The sequence below is a fragment of the Drosophila melanogaster genome, chromosome X (assembly GCF_000001215.4).
Source record: "Drosophila melanogaster chromosome X".
In the NCBI taxonomy this organism is placed as follows: domain Eukaryota; kingdom Metazoa; phylum Arthropoda; class Insecta; order Diptera; family Drosophilidae; genus Drosophila; species Drosophila melanogaster.
In genome coordinates this window covers 5212347-5226807 of record NC_004354.4, presented here as the reverse complement: position 1 = coordinate 5226807, position 14461 = coordinate 5212347, and the positions used below count along the sequence as shown (strand labels likewise).

Genomic DNA, 14461 nt, shown 5'->3' with positions numbered 1-14461 from the left:
TGGGGTGGCAAGTGAAAAGTGGGTGGATGGCTGGCTGTCTACATAATAGCTGTTTCGGGTCCTGAAATGTGGAGCATACAGCATACAGTAGAGTAGAGCACGGGCATAGAAAATTCTCCAGCGGAATATGGAACATGCGCGCCCCAAGATTTCCAACAATCTCCGTCGTGTGGGGTGGGTGTTTTGGGTTTTTGGCCTTACATGTTCGCCTTTGTCTACCGCCAAATGGGAGTTTTTATTATTATTATTTTTCTTTTTTTTTTTTTTGGTAGCGAAGTTTTTAAGACACCTGCCCAGGTATGCGCTACATTTGCTTCTGTTTACTAAAAACACGACCATTGTGTTTGTGCCATCTACAACTTTAAAATGGAAAATGGTACTGGCAAATCGAGCTATCGATCTAAATGCTGTCGCTAACTTTGTAATTGCTTACCAAAAATGTATGATAACTTTTTGGTTTCGATTCAACCAGAATAACACAAATGTTACATGAAACTAAACTTTATCAATTACAACGCTGGCAATAACTTCTTAATTAAATAACTTTTTTAAAATATTTACAAACACACAGCACTGGAATGTTGTTACAAAAGCTGATTGAAATAACTAAAATACGCATGATTGTTAGGAAAAAAAAAACCAAAAAAGGTTTGGCAAATAAATGTTTTGAATGAAATGCTGCCCTATTGTTCAAGTTTCGAGCGAAATTCAAAAAAAAAAAAAATATATATATATATATAAAAAATGCAGTACGAGAAACTTAAAAACTAAATTAAAATGGTGTAAAATGAAATGAAAGTTTGCTTACAGCTTTCAGCTGGTTGACCTCCTCAGTGTCGGCGCTTCCGACCATTGAGTTCAAGCTGCTCACACTGGACATTCGACGTAGTTGCTCTGATCGTTGCCCAAATAAGGAACATATTGAAATTATAATTAATTAAAAATCAAAAGATGCGCAAATCAAAAGTAGTGTAAATACCAAAAGAAGATGAAGAAGAAGAAGCATTTCCAGTGGGCAAATGGCCAAGCGGATCGTCCGCACTGCCAGTTGCTGCTGTGGCATGGTGATGTGTTGCATGTTGCTGCTGTCCCACTGCTGCATCATTCTCATTTTGTGTTGCTGCCGCCGCTGCTGCTGCAGATGTTGCTGCAGCAGTTGTTCCTGCTCCCGCTCCCGCTGCTGCTGCTGCTGCTGCGGCAGTGGCTACTGCAGTGGTGCCAGTGCTGCTGCTGCCAGCCAAGGTCACTGCATTGCGGGCGGTGAGAACCGCTCGAATTTTCACAAAAGCCGCATTCAAATCGAGCTTCTCATCGGACCAATCGATGGCACGCGCCTCTTGCTCGGCGGCCAGAATTTGGAACTGCAGCTGCAACTGCTGTTGCTGACCGGCGGCAACAGCCGCTGCCGCTGCAGCTGATGCATCGTTGCCGGTACCGCTTCCGGTGCCACTCCCACTGCCGCCCGACAGTGCTGACGCCCCCAAGGTCGCTGGCAGAAGTTGAAAGTGACTCACCCGCTTGTGATTGTCCGGCAGATTCAGATAGCACTCGTTGTCGAAACGGAACTGGGACTGTTTTATTTGTATTTTCACAGTGTGTTTTTCAGCACATGGTTCGTTGTGTGTGTGTGTGTGTGTGGGTGTGTGGTGCAAATTTTTGTAGCAGTGCAGCGGACAGGAAGTTTAAAAAACACGGAAAGAGAGAGAGAAAAAAGAGCAAAAAAAATAATGTATATATATTTATATATATATATATATGTTTTAAAGTATATATAAGAACAAATGACGTTATTTTGTACAGACGAGGACAGTTTTGCTGCGGCATTTCGGCTGTGCAAAAGTGGTGCAGTGGTGCGTGCGCTTGACCCTCGCTGCTGCTGCTGCTGAGAATACGGGTTGGCGATGGTTGCTGGGTGGTGCACCGGGTCACCAGTGCAGCAGCCGAAAAGCACCACCCACTACTACAACTACTCACCTTGTAGCCGGGACCCAGGCGATGCATCGCACAGATCTGCTGCGTGGTCAGTGCCTCGCTGAAAAGGTAGATCGCCGACATTTGGCCACAGAACACGCGCTCCTCGTCCAACTCGGGGGTGGCTCCAATGTAGCACTTGTCAAAGGGCTGAAAAAGATTGAAAAATGGGTATTTAAATGGGTAGACGCTCATTGGAGAAGCTAAGAAATCGCCTCTAAAGCTGCATAATTTAAAGCAGACTTATAAGTGAATTGATTAGGAGCATAACTCTATCGTTGCAATGTTAACATTGTTCTAAGCCGATAGACACCAAAGCAAGACAACTTAAGTATGAATATCAAATACAAATGGTACTCACATCGTTTGTGGAAACAAACCAGGCCATCTCCGTTGAAGAGGCCAGCTGTCCATTAACGAGGCACTTGATTTCGCTTTTCGTCCAACGATTGTATATATACACTATGGCAATCATATACCACTGAAATAGAAACCAAAGTCAAGGCAAATTCATGTGAAGTGTGAGCGATTGTATTATATGAAGAGTTTAGTGGCGATATTATTCTTACCTTTCGTGGCTGGAATTCGTATTTGACACAATGCTGAAAGCCTTTGCCCTTGACCTTCATTGAGGTGAGGACAAGGCAATTTCCCACAAAATGCGCCGTATAGCCCACGCCCTTCGATGTCTTGAAGCTGGAAATAAGAAGGAGTTATCAATTGAGTATGGAATACCAACCACACACACACACACACACACACACACAAACATTACACACTTTCGACCAGTACTCACCAGTAGAGGTAGGGCTTCTCACGTTCAATATTCACCGAATTGATGGGATCCAGGCGGAACCAGGTGGTAAAGGTGAATCCGTTCTCATAGGGCCATTTGGCCAGTGGCGGCAGTACCATGGCCTGTACGAATGTAAAACGGAAACGGAAATGAGACCGAAAAGCGATTAAAAGCAATTCAAATTTAACCACCAGCGCTATGTTAAATAACAATTACGGTCAGTTTGCCACTCAATATCTTTGGCAATTAACATAAATAAGCCTCATAATTGACTGCGCATATATATAGGACCGTAGATTCAAGCCCCCCACCCCTTTAAATTCCGTAACCATAGCAACGAAGCTGCATAAATCTCGGAGAGGGAAATACTTTCGACTGGCTAGGAAACTTGTGGTCCATTCTATTCCAATCCACAACACAAACTACACACGAATGTGTGTATTTCCTGTGGCAGCCTCAACTCAAAGCCAGAAAATACCAGAGCCAGAAATGCAAAAGGAAAGGCAGTTGGAGACGGGAATTTAACAGAAGAAGCCGCAAAACAGAAATGAACCGAAATTAAAAGGAAATGAGCACATTTGATTTATCATCAATGCTGTGGCAGCAGCACAACTCGCCGACGACGACGTTTGCTGAAAAAGGATAAATTCGAGATGAAAGGAACTACTATATATATGTACATATATAGTACATAAATACACTATATATAGTGTACTATAGTAGCACTATGAACTCCGGCTAGTCAGGTGAAATTCAGCTGGTAGTCCATAAATTTAAGGCACTTTCCTGTGCAGACAGTCCAGTTCAGTTTGCAAAATATCGTTATATTATAAAATTTCTCCCCCTGGAAATGCCATTTGATATTATCCGCTTGAGGCATCTGGGTGAATTCATTGCAATTTGATAACAAAGATTTATGCATTTAATGTCCAATGCTCAGCGTTTGTCACTCATCGTTTGCTGTTTGTTAGACAATCTGTGAAGTTATTTATTAGCCCTATGATGATGACTTTAAATACTTGACACGAATGCTGACAACCAACAATTGGTATGCATTTATTTGATTAGTTCAAGTCGACTCCATTCACTGCATTACATTCATATAAAGCTCATGTTTGATTTCCCCTATTCAACGTATTGAATCATTATTTGCACCTCTCCCTACAACTTTTGAAATCACTTGTTTACTCTACAGCTCTTTACTCTTTAGATCTCTTGAAACTATCAAATTGCATTTACTTTGCACTTATCTAGTGGTCTCAACCTTTTGAGTTGGCGAATGATGGTATTTGGGACATGAAGACCACTTTTTCGGGGGCCAAGAAGAGACAAAATGGGATAAATGGGTTAAGGCTGGGTAAACGTGACAAAGGCTGACACTGTTGTTGGAGTTTTGCTGCGGTTGCAGGCAACTTTGCACCACACACACACGCACTCAGTGCCACACTCTCTACATTTCCCCAATTTTCGGCCATTTCCCGTGACAGCAGTAGTGGGAATGTCCGGTTGGAGAAGCAGGAAACTGAAATGGTGCCCTGGTGATTTTGGGTTTTGGCTTTTCCGAAAATCTCATTATTCGAATCGAGTGCCGTCGTCATCCTGTTGCAATCAGCACCATCAATGGCATTAGGCGTGCTTGTGGATCGCAGATTGTTGGCTAAGTGGGCTGTGGTGGTGGTCGTTGATTTTCCCTCCAAAAAGCAGGCTAAACGGAAAATTAAAAAGGAAAAAACAAAAAAAAGAAAAAAAAAAAAAAAAACATCCCAAAAACCTATCAAGCCAAAATGAGAGGAAGAGAGAGGGGGCTAGACGGTGGATTTGATGTGGATTGGATGGATAGGTGGGCGATTCTTTTGCTCGATTTGCCTGGGTTGGCGAGCATCTATTTATTAGACATTTTGCGACAATTGCGAAACGCTATCCATCTGACTTCCAATTCACTTTATGGCATTTTTTATGTATTTATGGGGCCATGGACATATCGATAGAGTGCTTGCTCCCCCCATTCACCCATCCACCATAGCCATCCCATCAAGAAACAAAGATGGGAGTGGTCAAACACACAGATAACAGACACACATACATGGCTGCGACTACAGAGTGAGGGGAAAAAAAGCACACATTTCGAATTCGTTTTAAGTGCGACGCAATAAAATAAAAGCCCCCGGAAATGTCGACGGGGGTGCAATATGGAGCCCCCTGGGGAACCTCTTCCTGTATCGCCTGTGACGGGCATATTCGTATGAGGTCTTTGTTTCAGCCAGTTGCATTCAATAAAAAGAAGCCTGGCGAATTGCATGGCCTAAAATTGCAAATATCGTCCAGAGAACCAACAGTGTGACGAACCAGCGGGTAGATTGGAATTTAAGCTGCTGCTGATAACTCAAAAACTAAAGATATTAGAAATGTACAACTCAGCAAAAAAGGCTGTTGTTGTTTAAATCATGGACATCTGACCACTGCAGTCGACAAAGCCTCCTTTAAATTGTTTTTCCCAATCGAATCTCGATCTGCTATAACCTGTATCTTATTCTATACGATTCTATTGTATCTATTGGCTAGTGGTTGGTTAGTGTATAATGTATCTATTTGTTGGTACTCACCGATCCCTTGCGACCCGGAAAGCTGAAGAAGACGTCTGGTCCGTTGCGATGTGGCATCTGCCGGAGGACGTTGAGCAACTTGGCCGAGTGGCGCGGCCACTTGCCATTGGTGGCCTTCATCGTACCGAAGAGGAGCTTTAGCTCCTTCACCGTTATGCTATAGCTGGCCAGCACGCCCAACATCTCGATGAGCAGGTCTGAAAGAAGGTTGTTGCGATCGAAATGGGAAATGGTTTAGTGTCAGTGGCAGTGGCAGATACACACGTTTATGCAATCCATGTTTAGGAGTTTATGGCACATGAAATGCCGTAATAAGTGCTGCTAATGCTCTTCATTAGCCATCAAAGTGATGGACATTCATAGGGGAGTATTAAATAATAATAAGTTGAACGATTTCCCATTCAAATAGGTCCGTTTAAATATCTTCGATAGTCGATGTGTTTACTTCTGCACAACATGCTTTTCTGGTTTTGCTTTATGCTGACATAAACAAAATAGGCTATAGATACACAGTTAGTTATCCAAGCTACATGTTCAAGCCATTAAATGCGGAAAGGCCGGAAATGGGTTGAAGGCCCAAAGGATATGCGCAAGTGCTGCTGACAGCCAGCCAAACTTAACTCTGTGTGTGTGTGTGTGTGTGTATGTTTGGCTGTGTATATATATATGGGTGTTTGTGGCAACAATCAAGTTCCCGTTTTAGCACAGGTGGCAAGTTGCGAATGCGAATGCAAATGCAAATGCGAAGCCAAATGCAAAGTCCTCGCGTTCACCCAAGCGGCAAGGACACACGCTCTCACGGCGAATACTAAAAGACAGAGAGGCGTGGCTGGCGGAGGCGGAGGAGGACGGGCCACTAGGGGGGCGTGGTCGGGGCAAGGCCATCAGATATATTGCATTTGATCTAGCACTGCCATTGCCAGGCGCGAAAGGAATTTCCATTCAATGGAAGGTCACAAAAAGTTGCGCTGAAAATAGCAGCTGATTATTTTTAAAAATTCTAGAAAAAAGATACTGCAAAATTGATCTCCAAGGATCCCATAAACATTTATTTTTGGAGCATTTGACGTTTATAATTAATTATTGGCAAAATGCCAGGGCAGTCATCTTAAAGCGCTGCAGCACGTTTACTTCGATTCGCCAAAACAAACTTTCGGCTTTCAATTGACTTGCAATATAAATTGTGAAATTTCCCTAGGAAAATTCGCCAGGGGTAAAAGTTTTTGGCCAAAACTATTTCCATCACTCATCCATGTCTCCAGTGAGCCAACGCTGATGATGAGGATGACGCAGATGATGAGTTTTCCCACACAGCATTTAAGGAGTGATGCTCCGTCTCGCTTTCCCTCCTGTAAGGGCTGCTGCATTTTCAATCAAGTTTGGCCAAAAGCTTGGCCAAATAGTTATTAATTCTGGAGTTCAAACTGATTGCCTACCCCCAACCCACATGAGCATTGGCCCCATTGCCGTCTCGCCACTTCGCCACTTCGTTGCCCACTGGCCACGCCTCATCCCGAGGGGCAGGGACAACGTCGTCTGGTTTTCCAGCGAAAGCTGCGCTATTCCCAAACTTCATTTGTAATGCACACTAATTGAAATGGGACGTTCGGGCCGTTTTAATGCCTGGTCTGCCTGGAGCTCACCTTCTGTATGCCTACGCTCAAGCTCACTAGGATATTCTGCCATATTTACACTCTACACCATACACACTATATACACACACAAACGCACTGAGAATATATATGTAATATTGTTATTCTCGTTTTTTGGGGCATTAAGCTGTGAATATTGGTACATTTCGGGCAATGGTTCGATGAGAAAATTGTAATTAGTCGAAATCGTATATTTTTATCAACGTTAAACTAATGGAAACTAACGTGTTTTCGTTACACGTTGTTAAACTGGATATTATTTTGAGATGAATTTTAACCTTTGGGGCCACCACACTGGTTGACCCAAGTTATCCAGCATCCATCCAGATTCACTGCCCATTCCCCTGCGGCATTCCCAAGACGACAGTGTTGCCCGGTTGGTCTCCAGTTGGTATTCAGCATAACCCCCCCCCACCCCCGCTGGCTTTTCCAGCTTTTCCCGCACTTATCCGCTCTCATACTTTTGCCCCTTCCTAGCGCCACAGCTTCATCAGCATTTAATTGCATTTTCCTTGGCATGCCAAAGTTTTTACTGCCCCAAACTCATCATCATCATCATCATCATCAGTGGAAGAAAAATCAGCGGAAAGAAGAGTATATATATAGATATATATACATACATATATACCGATGAAGAAAATAAGTGAGAGCGCTTAACGCAACAATTTCTCTTATCAAATTTTTGCGATTGCATTGTTGAGTTTTCAAGCACTTTAAGTTATGGCCCTGAGAACTAGGCAATTTTTCTTTTACCCCTTACAGATACACAATTACAGATATAGATAGATATATAGACAGACTTACATACACATACGTACGTATTTTGTGTGGAATCCAAGAAGTTGCTACTCTAAGCTGAACTTTGCCCGAGACAACGAACTTTTAACTTATCTAATTTCTTGGCAAGTGTCACGTTTTGGCATTTGTCAGGTGCACACATACACACACCCACCCACACACACATGTATGTATGTATGTAGTAAAACGCTGAAGACAGACATTCCCAGTACACAGAGAATTTAATTGGCCAACATTAACAATTTTTTTGTAATAATAAAAATATAAGCAACAATGTAATTTTGCTTCATTTTAGAAACATGTATTTTTGTAAGCAAACGATTTTTCTAGAGTAAGAGTAGTAAAAATGTTGGCAAGCTTATTTATTGTTTATTAACAAAAAAAAATAGGGGAGAAGAAATTGAAATACACCTCAATTAGTTTTGGACATCTTTTCTTCTGTGTACGTATGAAATTATGTCTTTGTTTGTGGTCTTTCTCCCCTTCGGCATTCTGCTTTCTCCGTGTTTCACACACACACACACACACACACATGGAGCTCAAAAGTCAGCGACTGCAAATTGACAGCAGTTACAGTTCGTTAAATGCGGAATGTAGGAGAAGAGGGCGCTGTGTGTGTGGGTGGTGCAGAAAGAGATATGGTTGTGGGTGGTGGGTTGGTCGGTTGGTGTTGGTAAGGTAGTAGGGGTGCTGGGATTTCGTGGAGACCGCAGATGTGTCATTGACTTAATAAAATCAAAATCAAAGCCAAAGGCACGCACATGCTTAAGGCATCATGTGTGTGTGTGTGTGTGTCAGTGTGAGAATGGTGGGTGGGTCGGTGGGAGTCACAGCGTGGGTGGTGCAGGGCGCGGGCTGTTTGGCACAGTGGGCGGGGCCAGCGAGGGTCGCTAATGAAGAGCAAATTTGCTGCCGAGCTGTGCCATTCCAATCCACTCACTCCCCCATTTTCTCTGCCTTTTCACTCGTAGCCCCGCCGGTTGGTTTCTGGGTTGGCTACTGGGTGGTGCGATGTCGTTCCAAGGACTGGGAGCGAAGTGGAGTGGAGTGGGGGGGTGCAACTGGGCGTGTCAGTGCTGCTGACAAGCGTGAAATTAATCGAGAGGCAATTCAGCGGACCAGACCAAAAGCAAACCAAAGCCAACTTGGAATCTATTCAGACCAGTCAAACAATGGCCGAATGTGTAAACTCCATTGTTACGCGCACCAGAGAACTTTATCAATGCCACCAAACAAAATGTTGATTAAAATGCTTCTAATGAAATATGTAATCATCTAGTGCCATAGAAGTCACTAGGTCGATTGAAACATTGTATATTGTTCCATAATTTCGACACATTCAAAAGTGTTTTCAATGACAGTGTTTTCACCACATTTACAGAATATGATTAATATTTTGTGATTTAATGCAATTTAATTATTATTCTTACCTGCCACAACCGTTTCGGAGCGTTGCAGGCGGACGAGAACATGCTCGATTAGGCCAACATCGGTGCAGGCCTGCAGATTGCGGACGCTTTTGCGCAGGATGGCGATGAATACGCTCCAAATCTCCGCCTGCAATGGAAGAGAGCAAAGAATTGAAATGCATATTAGAAGATGTGTATCAACGATAGTTTGCAGATAAAACTTGTATCTGCCGGGAGGATAAATAGGAAATCTCGAAAGAATAATGGAGAAATCAAAGTATCAATCAAGTGATGCCTTTGCCTCTTGCCCAGCTCAATGAGCAAAAGTAAAGTGGCTACACACACACACACACACACAGACACATGCTCACTCACACACTCGGGCGCACACTTATAAACACACTCACAATCACATGCAGGGCAAACAAAGGCAGGAAGTGGAGGAAAAAGACCAAAATAAGCAGCTCACGCGTTCGAAAGTATGCAGCACTTATCTGCTGATTTCTCCTTTTCCCTTCCTCTCTTTTTTGCGCTCAAGTGTGCGTGTGAGTGTACGCATGTGGATGTGTGTTTGTGTGTGCGTGTGTATGTGGCTAATGTAAACAGTCATTGAAATAAAGTAAAATAATGGAAAGTAATGGCAAAATAATCGCAAGCCAAGACCGAGTTTTCCTTCTCGAATTTCGTTTTTTCCTTTCAGCGTTATTGCCTCAATTCTCCAGAACAAAAGCAAAGCGCTTGACGGTTCTTTATGATTATTGCCTTTGGCACACACACACACACACACACATACACAGAGATATATTCCCATGAACTGAGAAGATTGCACATTGATTGGCAATTGCAGAGAAAGCGTTGCGTATATCGCTTTGAATATATATTTCTGTATTTTCGTTATTCAGTTATAATAGAAATACCAGAAATATAAAATGAACAATGTATATGTATGACGAATAAACAAAAACAATTGTCGCATAAACAGGCTAGCATTGTGCTAATGAAATCCAATGGCGTTACACTCTTGTTACGCGCTATTCATATCAATGGCATGCTTATCAGTTTTAAGTCTCGTTTTACGCTTCATTTATCGCTGCTTGTATTTTTTATGTCCTCCAGCAACGTTTCCTGTTTCTGTTTTTCTAATGTACTGAACACGCATAATGTAATTTGCCGATTTTCAAATGGTCCACACAAAGTTCAGGTTTTTTGTTTTGTTTTGTTGTGTTCTTTTTTTTTTCATTTTCCGCAACAATTTCCTCAGGGGCATCAATGTACACCGGGGATTGTGGAAAGCGGCTTCGGCATATACAAAATGTACTTAAATTTCAAAACTCACTGATGTACGTACACAAGTAATATGTATGACATTTGCGAGAAATCAGAAATACTCTATATTTCTTTGCATTTTACTAAGCTGCACCACAGGGCACTTATTATTACCCGGGGTCCTTGGTCCTTTGCCAGCGTTTTCCGCTTTTCCAACTTTCCTCGCATTTCCTTCGCATTGTTGGCCTTTGAGTTTCGGCCTCTTACAGTTTTCCCTCTGTTTCTCCGCTGGCCAAAAACGACAGTTTGTTTGGCCAAAACTCGTTTATTGCTGTTTGCTTAACAATTGAAATGAAGTCTTTCAGAGCTCGAAATTTGGTAATAAAATTTTGAAAGTAATTGAACCGTAGAATTAATGATTTATGCATCTTTCTCAAATAACTTTTCAGTGGGTAGAGAGTAAAAGAAAATACATAAAAATACTCCAAACATACAATACATAGTTAAAAGTTAATATTTATAAAACAAATCCAAATATGCGATCTGTTTAATGCAAATAATGCATAAGCACTTGTCTATAAAGACAATGTCTTCTCTAATTTTTAACACGTCTCAAGCTGATTTGTGTGTCTCGAAACCATAACTGGTTGGGAATCATAAGTTCATACCGGTGGATTTCGTTTTAATTTGCAGTAACGATGACGTGGTTGCAAAACATATTCATTTTTCATGTCGATTGTAAAATGTATATAAAATGTATTGTTCAAATGTTTTGTTTATTGGTTTAACAGTAAACAATGTTAATAGTAAAACCAATATTTTTTTTTTCTTCTCTGGATTTGGAGTTTTCATTTGGTGTTTATTTATTTTCTTTGTATTCAAGCCCGTTTAATGTTTCGCTGCGGGCGAAATGAGAAAACAAAACAAAAGTTGATTTGACGCCGCTGCGTTTTGTTTTTACAGCATTATTTCTTAATAAGCGCCAAGCTGGATTTTCCAGCAAACTCCCAGCGAATTTTCCGCCACTGCTCATCGTGTTTTCGCTTTTCATTTTGTATGTTTCCATACCAAATCCCCTAGAACGATTTGCGCCCCATTGAGGAGATGGAAAGGCGAGGAGGAGGAAGATAAAGAAAAAAATTAAATAATAAGAGTAGAAACTTCAGTCGGATTTTATTACGTAATTGGGTAGCAATTTCTTCATGGCCCAGCAACAAGAGCAACAAAAACATGAACAAGGGGAACCAGAGTTGCCACAGCCACTGAGCACAAATTAAATTTGGCCTTTTCCACGACACTCCCGCGACCCCCTTGTTTTTTTTTTATGCCTGTCTCTCCTCCATCATTTTCCACGGACAGCCCCCATAAGTATGGTACAGAAATGCGGCTACTTCTTTGAGCCGAGATTTTTCTACTCTCCTCTATATTTTGCTTTTATTTCTTCTTTATTTATTTTTTTTTGTTCTCCGTTGCTCTTTTACTGCGGAACTCAGCCGAGCATTTTCATCTGCTTGTTGCTCGCTTTTCCGTCGCTTTTCCTTCTCTTGTTATTCCTTGGCCAGGTTAAATTGAGCATCGCGTGTCCAGCGCGGCCGGTGGTCAAAGGCCAAATGGAGGGAAATTAAAAATTAAGTGCAAAGTTTGTCAAGATTTTGTGTTGTTGTGGCCGAAATAGGCAAATACCTATAAAATTCATGGCCACCAAAACAAGATGAAATTTACGCAATGGCAAAAGTTTAATTGCCAAGACAGCAAAAATAAGGCCCGAGTTCCTTATTTTAGGGAATGAAAAAAAAGTATAAATTAAGATTACATTTTTTATCAAATTATCGATTAAAATAAATTGCTGCAACGTTATTATTTCCAAATGTATGTTGATAATCAATTAATCTTGCATAACCTTCGAAATATTACTTTTCAGCGATGTTAAAATCTATTTTCTTTTAGTGCACAGTATCATGCAATTTATTTGCAATTTATTACAGTTGAAGAAGCTCCTCTCTCCACATGGAGACAATTTTCTTGTGCACTTTACATTTTTGTTTTGCACTCATTTTCCACTTTATCAGCGATTTGTGTAGGTCGTCGCTCTGTCTCATTCTGGCAACCGGCCCAGCTATCTCTGTCTGCTGGTCCTTGGCGCAGTCAAATCGTTTCGTTTCAATAGAATTTCAATAAATTTATCAACGTGTCTTGGCTCCTCGCAGCTCTAGCTCCAACCCATCCAACCCATGATGCCATGGATCTCGTTCTGCTTTTCTTCTCCAAAACACTCTTCCCGCCGCCTGATGATTTTCCATTTTCCATTTGCATCCAATGTCTGGTTGAGCGTCTGCGATTTTTCCTTTTGGCCCGTCGAGCAGAAACGGGCAATCGGTCGTATACTTTATCAGGCGACAGCGCATCGTTTGCATGCCTGCAGTGCGAGTTTTTCCTCTAGTCTTACTTTGGTTTCTTGCCTGCCTGACTTCTCTTCGCCAGCACTTGTCCCTGTTCCCCATCCATCGCAGTTTCCTTGATTTTTCCTCCGTCTTCAGACCGCCCCTTTCCCCACCTTCCCACTCGCTCTCTCACTCTCTCTCTGAAAGTGACGCTTCGTTACCCCTATTCAATTTCAACACCCGCCCGTCTCTATCTTTATGTCATCTTTTTAGTGCCGAGCTGCAATCTCCTTCCTTTTGCCTCAATCTCCTTCTTGTCTTGGGCAATGCGCTTATGTGCTTCCTTCCTGGCATTCCCCTGCCTGCCATCCCCACCTACATTTTCACCCATTTTCCACCCAATTTTCTCGCCCCAAAACGTGCCGCCTGGCGAGCCAACTGGTTTTCCCCCCCTTTTGAAAATCTGCTGCGGCTCTAACGGAAATTTATTATTGACAGCATCTGCCGCTGCAATGCAAACAACTGTGCAAGAAGGAGTTTGCCTTGGGAAAATGAGGAAAATCGGGTATGAGGTATTGGGAAAATCGCAGGCATGGCATATATGTATGTACGCATGTATGTATGTATGTATGTATGTATGTAATGTATGTATGTGGCATATACGGACATGCAAAATGCCAGAGTCGGCAATTTTGCAAACTAAGTAGCGTGCGCCTTCTTCAGCTACGGCAGTGTCTACTGGCTGAATGGCTGAATGACTGGCTGAATGGCAAAGACAGTGACTGAAATTGACGTTATGCCACGGCTGATGTGCATAACATTGACACAAAGTGCAGTCGTGGCCAAAAAGACCGAAGGGGCGGAATATTGGGGTGAAAACTCCGGGAAACTGCTCATTCGATTTGGTGAGTGTGAGTCATCGAATGGAGACAGGCGAACAAAGTGGCGGCATTCGAATGCCAATGCCATCCTTAGTCGTTCCTTTCTGCACCCAAGATACGAATATAATTTGATGTTTCCACAAACAAATAGAGGGGGTTAATAAATTGACGTTAGCCAGTGGGTAAAGAGAATACGAGTTACCAATCAAATTTAGTGCTTTATAGCCTGCTTTTGAAACTGACAAATATATTTCAATTCATAAAATGTGTACACGGATAGAGATGGCGCAAAGTAAACTGGCAGGTATTACTGGTTTTTCGCTCATCCATTATTAAATGTGCCTGAAAAGTGGTGGAAAATCGTTTGCGACATCTTTTGTGGGGTTGATACAACGGCGAACGGAGGGATGCCTGTTCCTGGATAGATTGCTGCTATATCTTTAATGGACGTCCTTGTCAGTCGATGATGCTGTTGTTGTTTGTCGTCCTTGCTCGATGCAACGACTTGAACTCGAACTCTGTGCTACGTTGCCACTCAAGTGCCAAGTGACAAAGGGCAATCACTTGCCCTGACCTCTGACCCCCTCCACTCACCATCCACCTGCTTTCCATCAGCTTTCCATTTGCTTTCCGCTCCCCTTTACACAACTTGCGCTGCGCCCATGTTAATTACGCCAAAGTATTCCATTTCAATTTCGTTTTCG

General features: G+C 42.3%; 2 protein-coding genes across 9 annotated transcripts in view; both read right to left on the bottom strand.

Annotated features, from left to right (window-relative positions):
- CG15465 (uncharacterized protein) overlaps window positions 1-14461 on the bottom strand; it is a 169106-nt gene that overhangs the window by 28057 nt on the left and 126588 nt on the right. The window contains exons 7-14 of one of the 2 annotated variants that reach the window (NM_001297948.1): window positions 9251-9377; window positions 5371-5567; window positions 2768-2889; window positions 2541-2667; window positions 2333-2452; window positions 1975-2121; window positions 980-1571; window positions 809-894 (exon numbers count right to left, since the gene is read on the bottom strand). The gene's annotated coding sequence lies outside the window, so the exon portion shown is untranslated. The remainder of the gene's footprint in view (window positions 1-808; window positions 895-979; window positions 1572-1974; window positions 2122-2332; window positions 2453-2540; window positions 2668-2767; window positions 2890-5370; window positions 5568-9250; window positions 9378-14461) is intronic. The other variant, NM_131978.3, reaches the window with a different exon arrangement.
- rg (rugose) overlaps window positions 1-14461 on the bottom strand; it is a 169106-nt gene that overhangs the window by 28057 nt on the left and 126588 nt on the right. For 5 of the 7 annotated variants that reach the window (NM_001297949.1, NM_001297950.1, NM_001144686.2 and 2 more), the window contains 8 exons: window positions 9251-9377; window positions 5371-5567; window positions 2768-2889; window positions 2541-2667; window positions 2333-2452; window positions 1975-2121; window positions 980-1571; window positions 809-894 (listed from right to left, as the gene is read on the bottom strand). In NM_001297949.1, the coding sequence (NP_001284878.1) occupies window positions 809-894; window positions 980-1571; window positions 1975-2121; window positions 2333-2452; window positions 2541-2667; window positions 2768-2889; window positions 5371-5567; window positions 9251-9377 (1518 nt within the window). The remainder of the gene's footprint in view (window positions 1-808; window positions 895-979; window positions 1572-1974; window positions 2122-2332; window positions 2453-2540; window positions 2668-2767; window positions 2890-5370; window positions 5568-9250; window positions 9378-14461) is intronic. The other 2 variants (NM_001144687.2, NM_167028.3) reach the window with 1 other exon arrangement.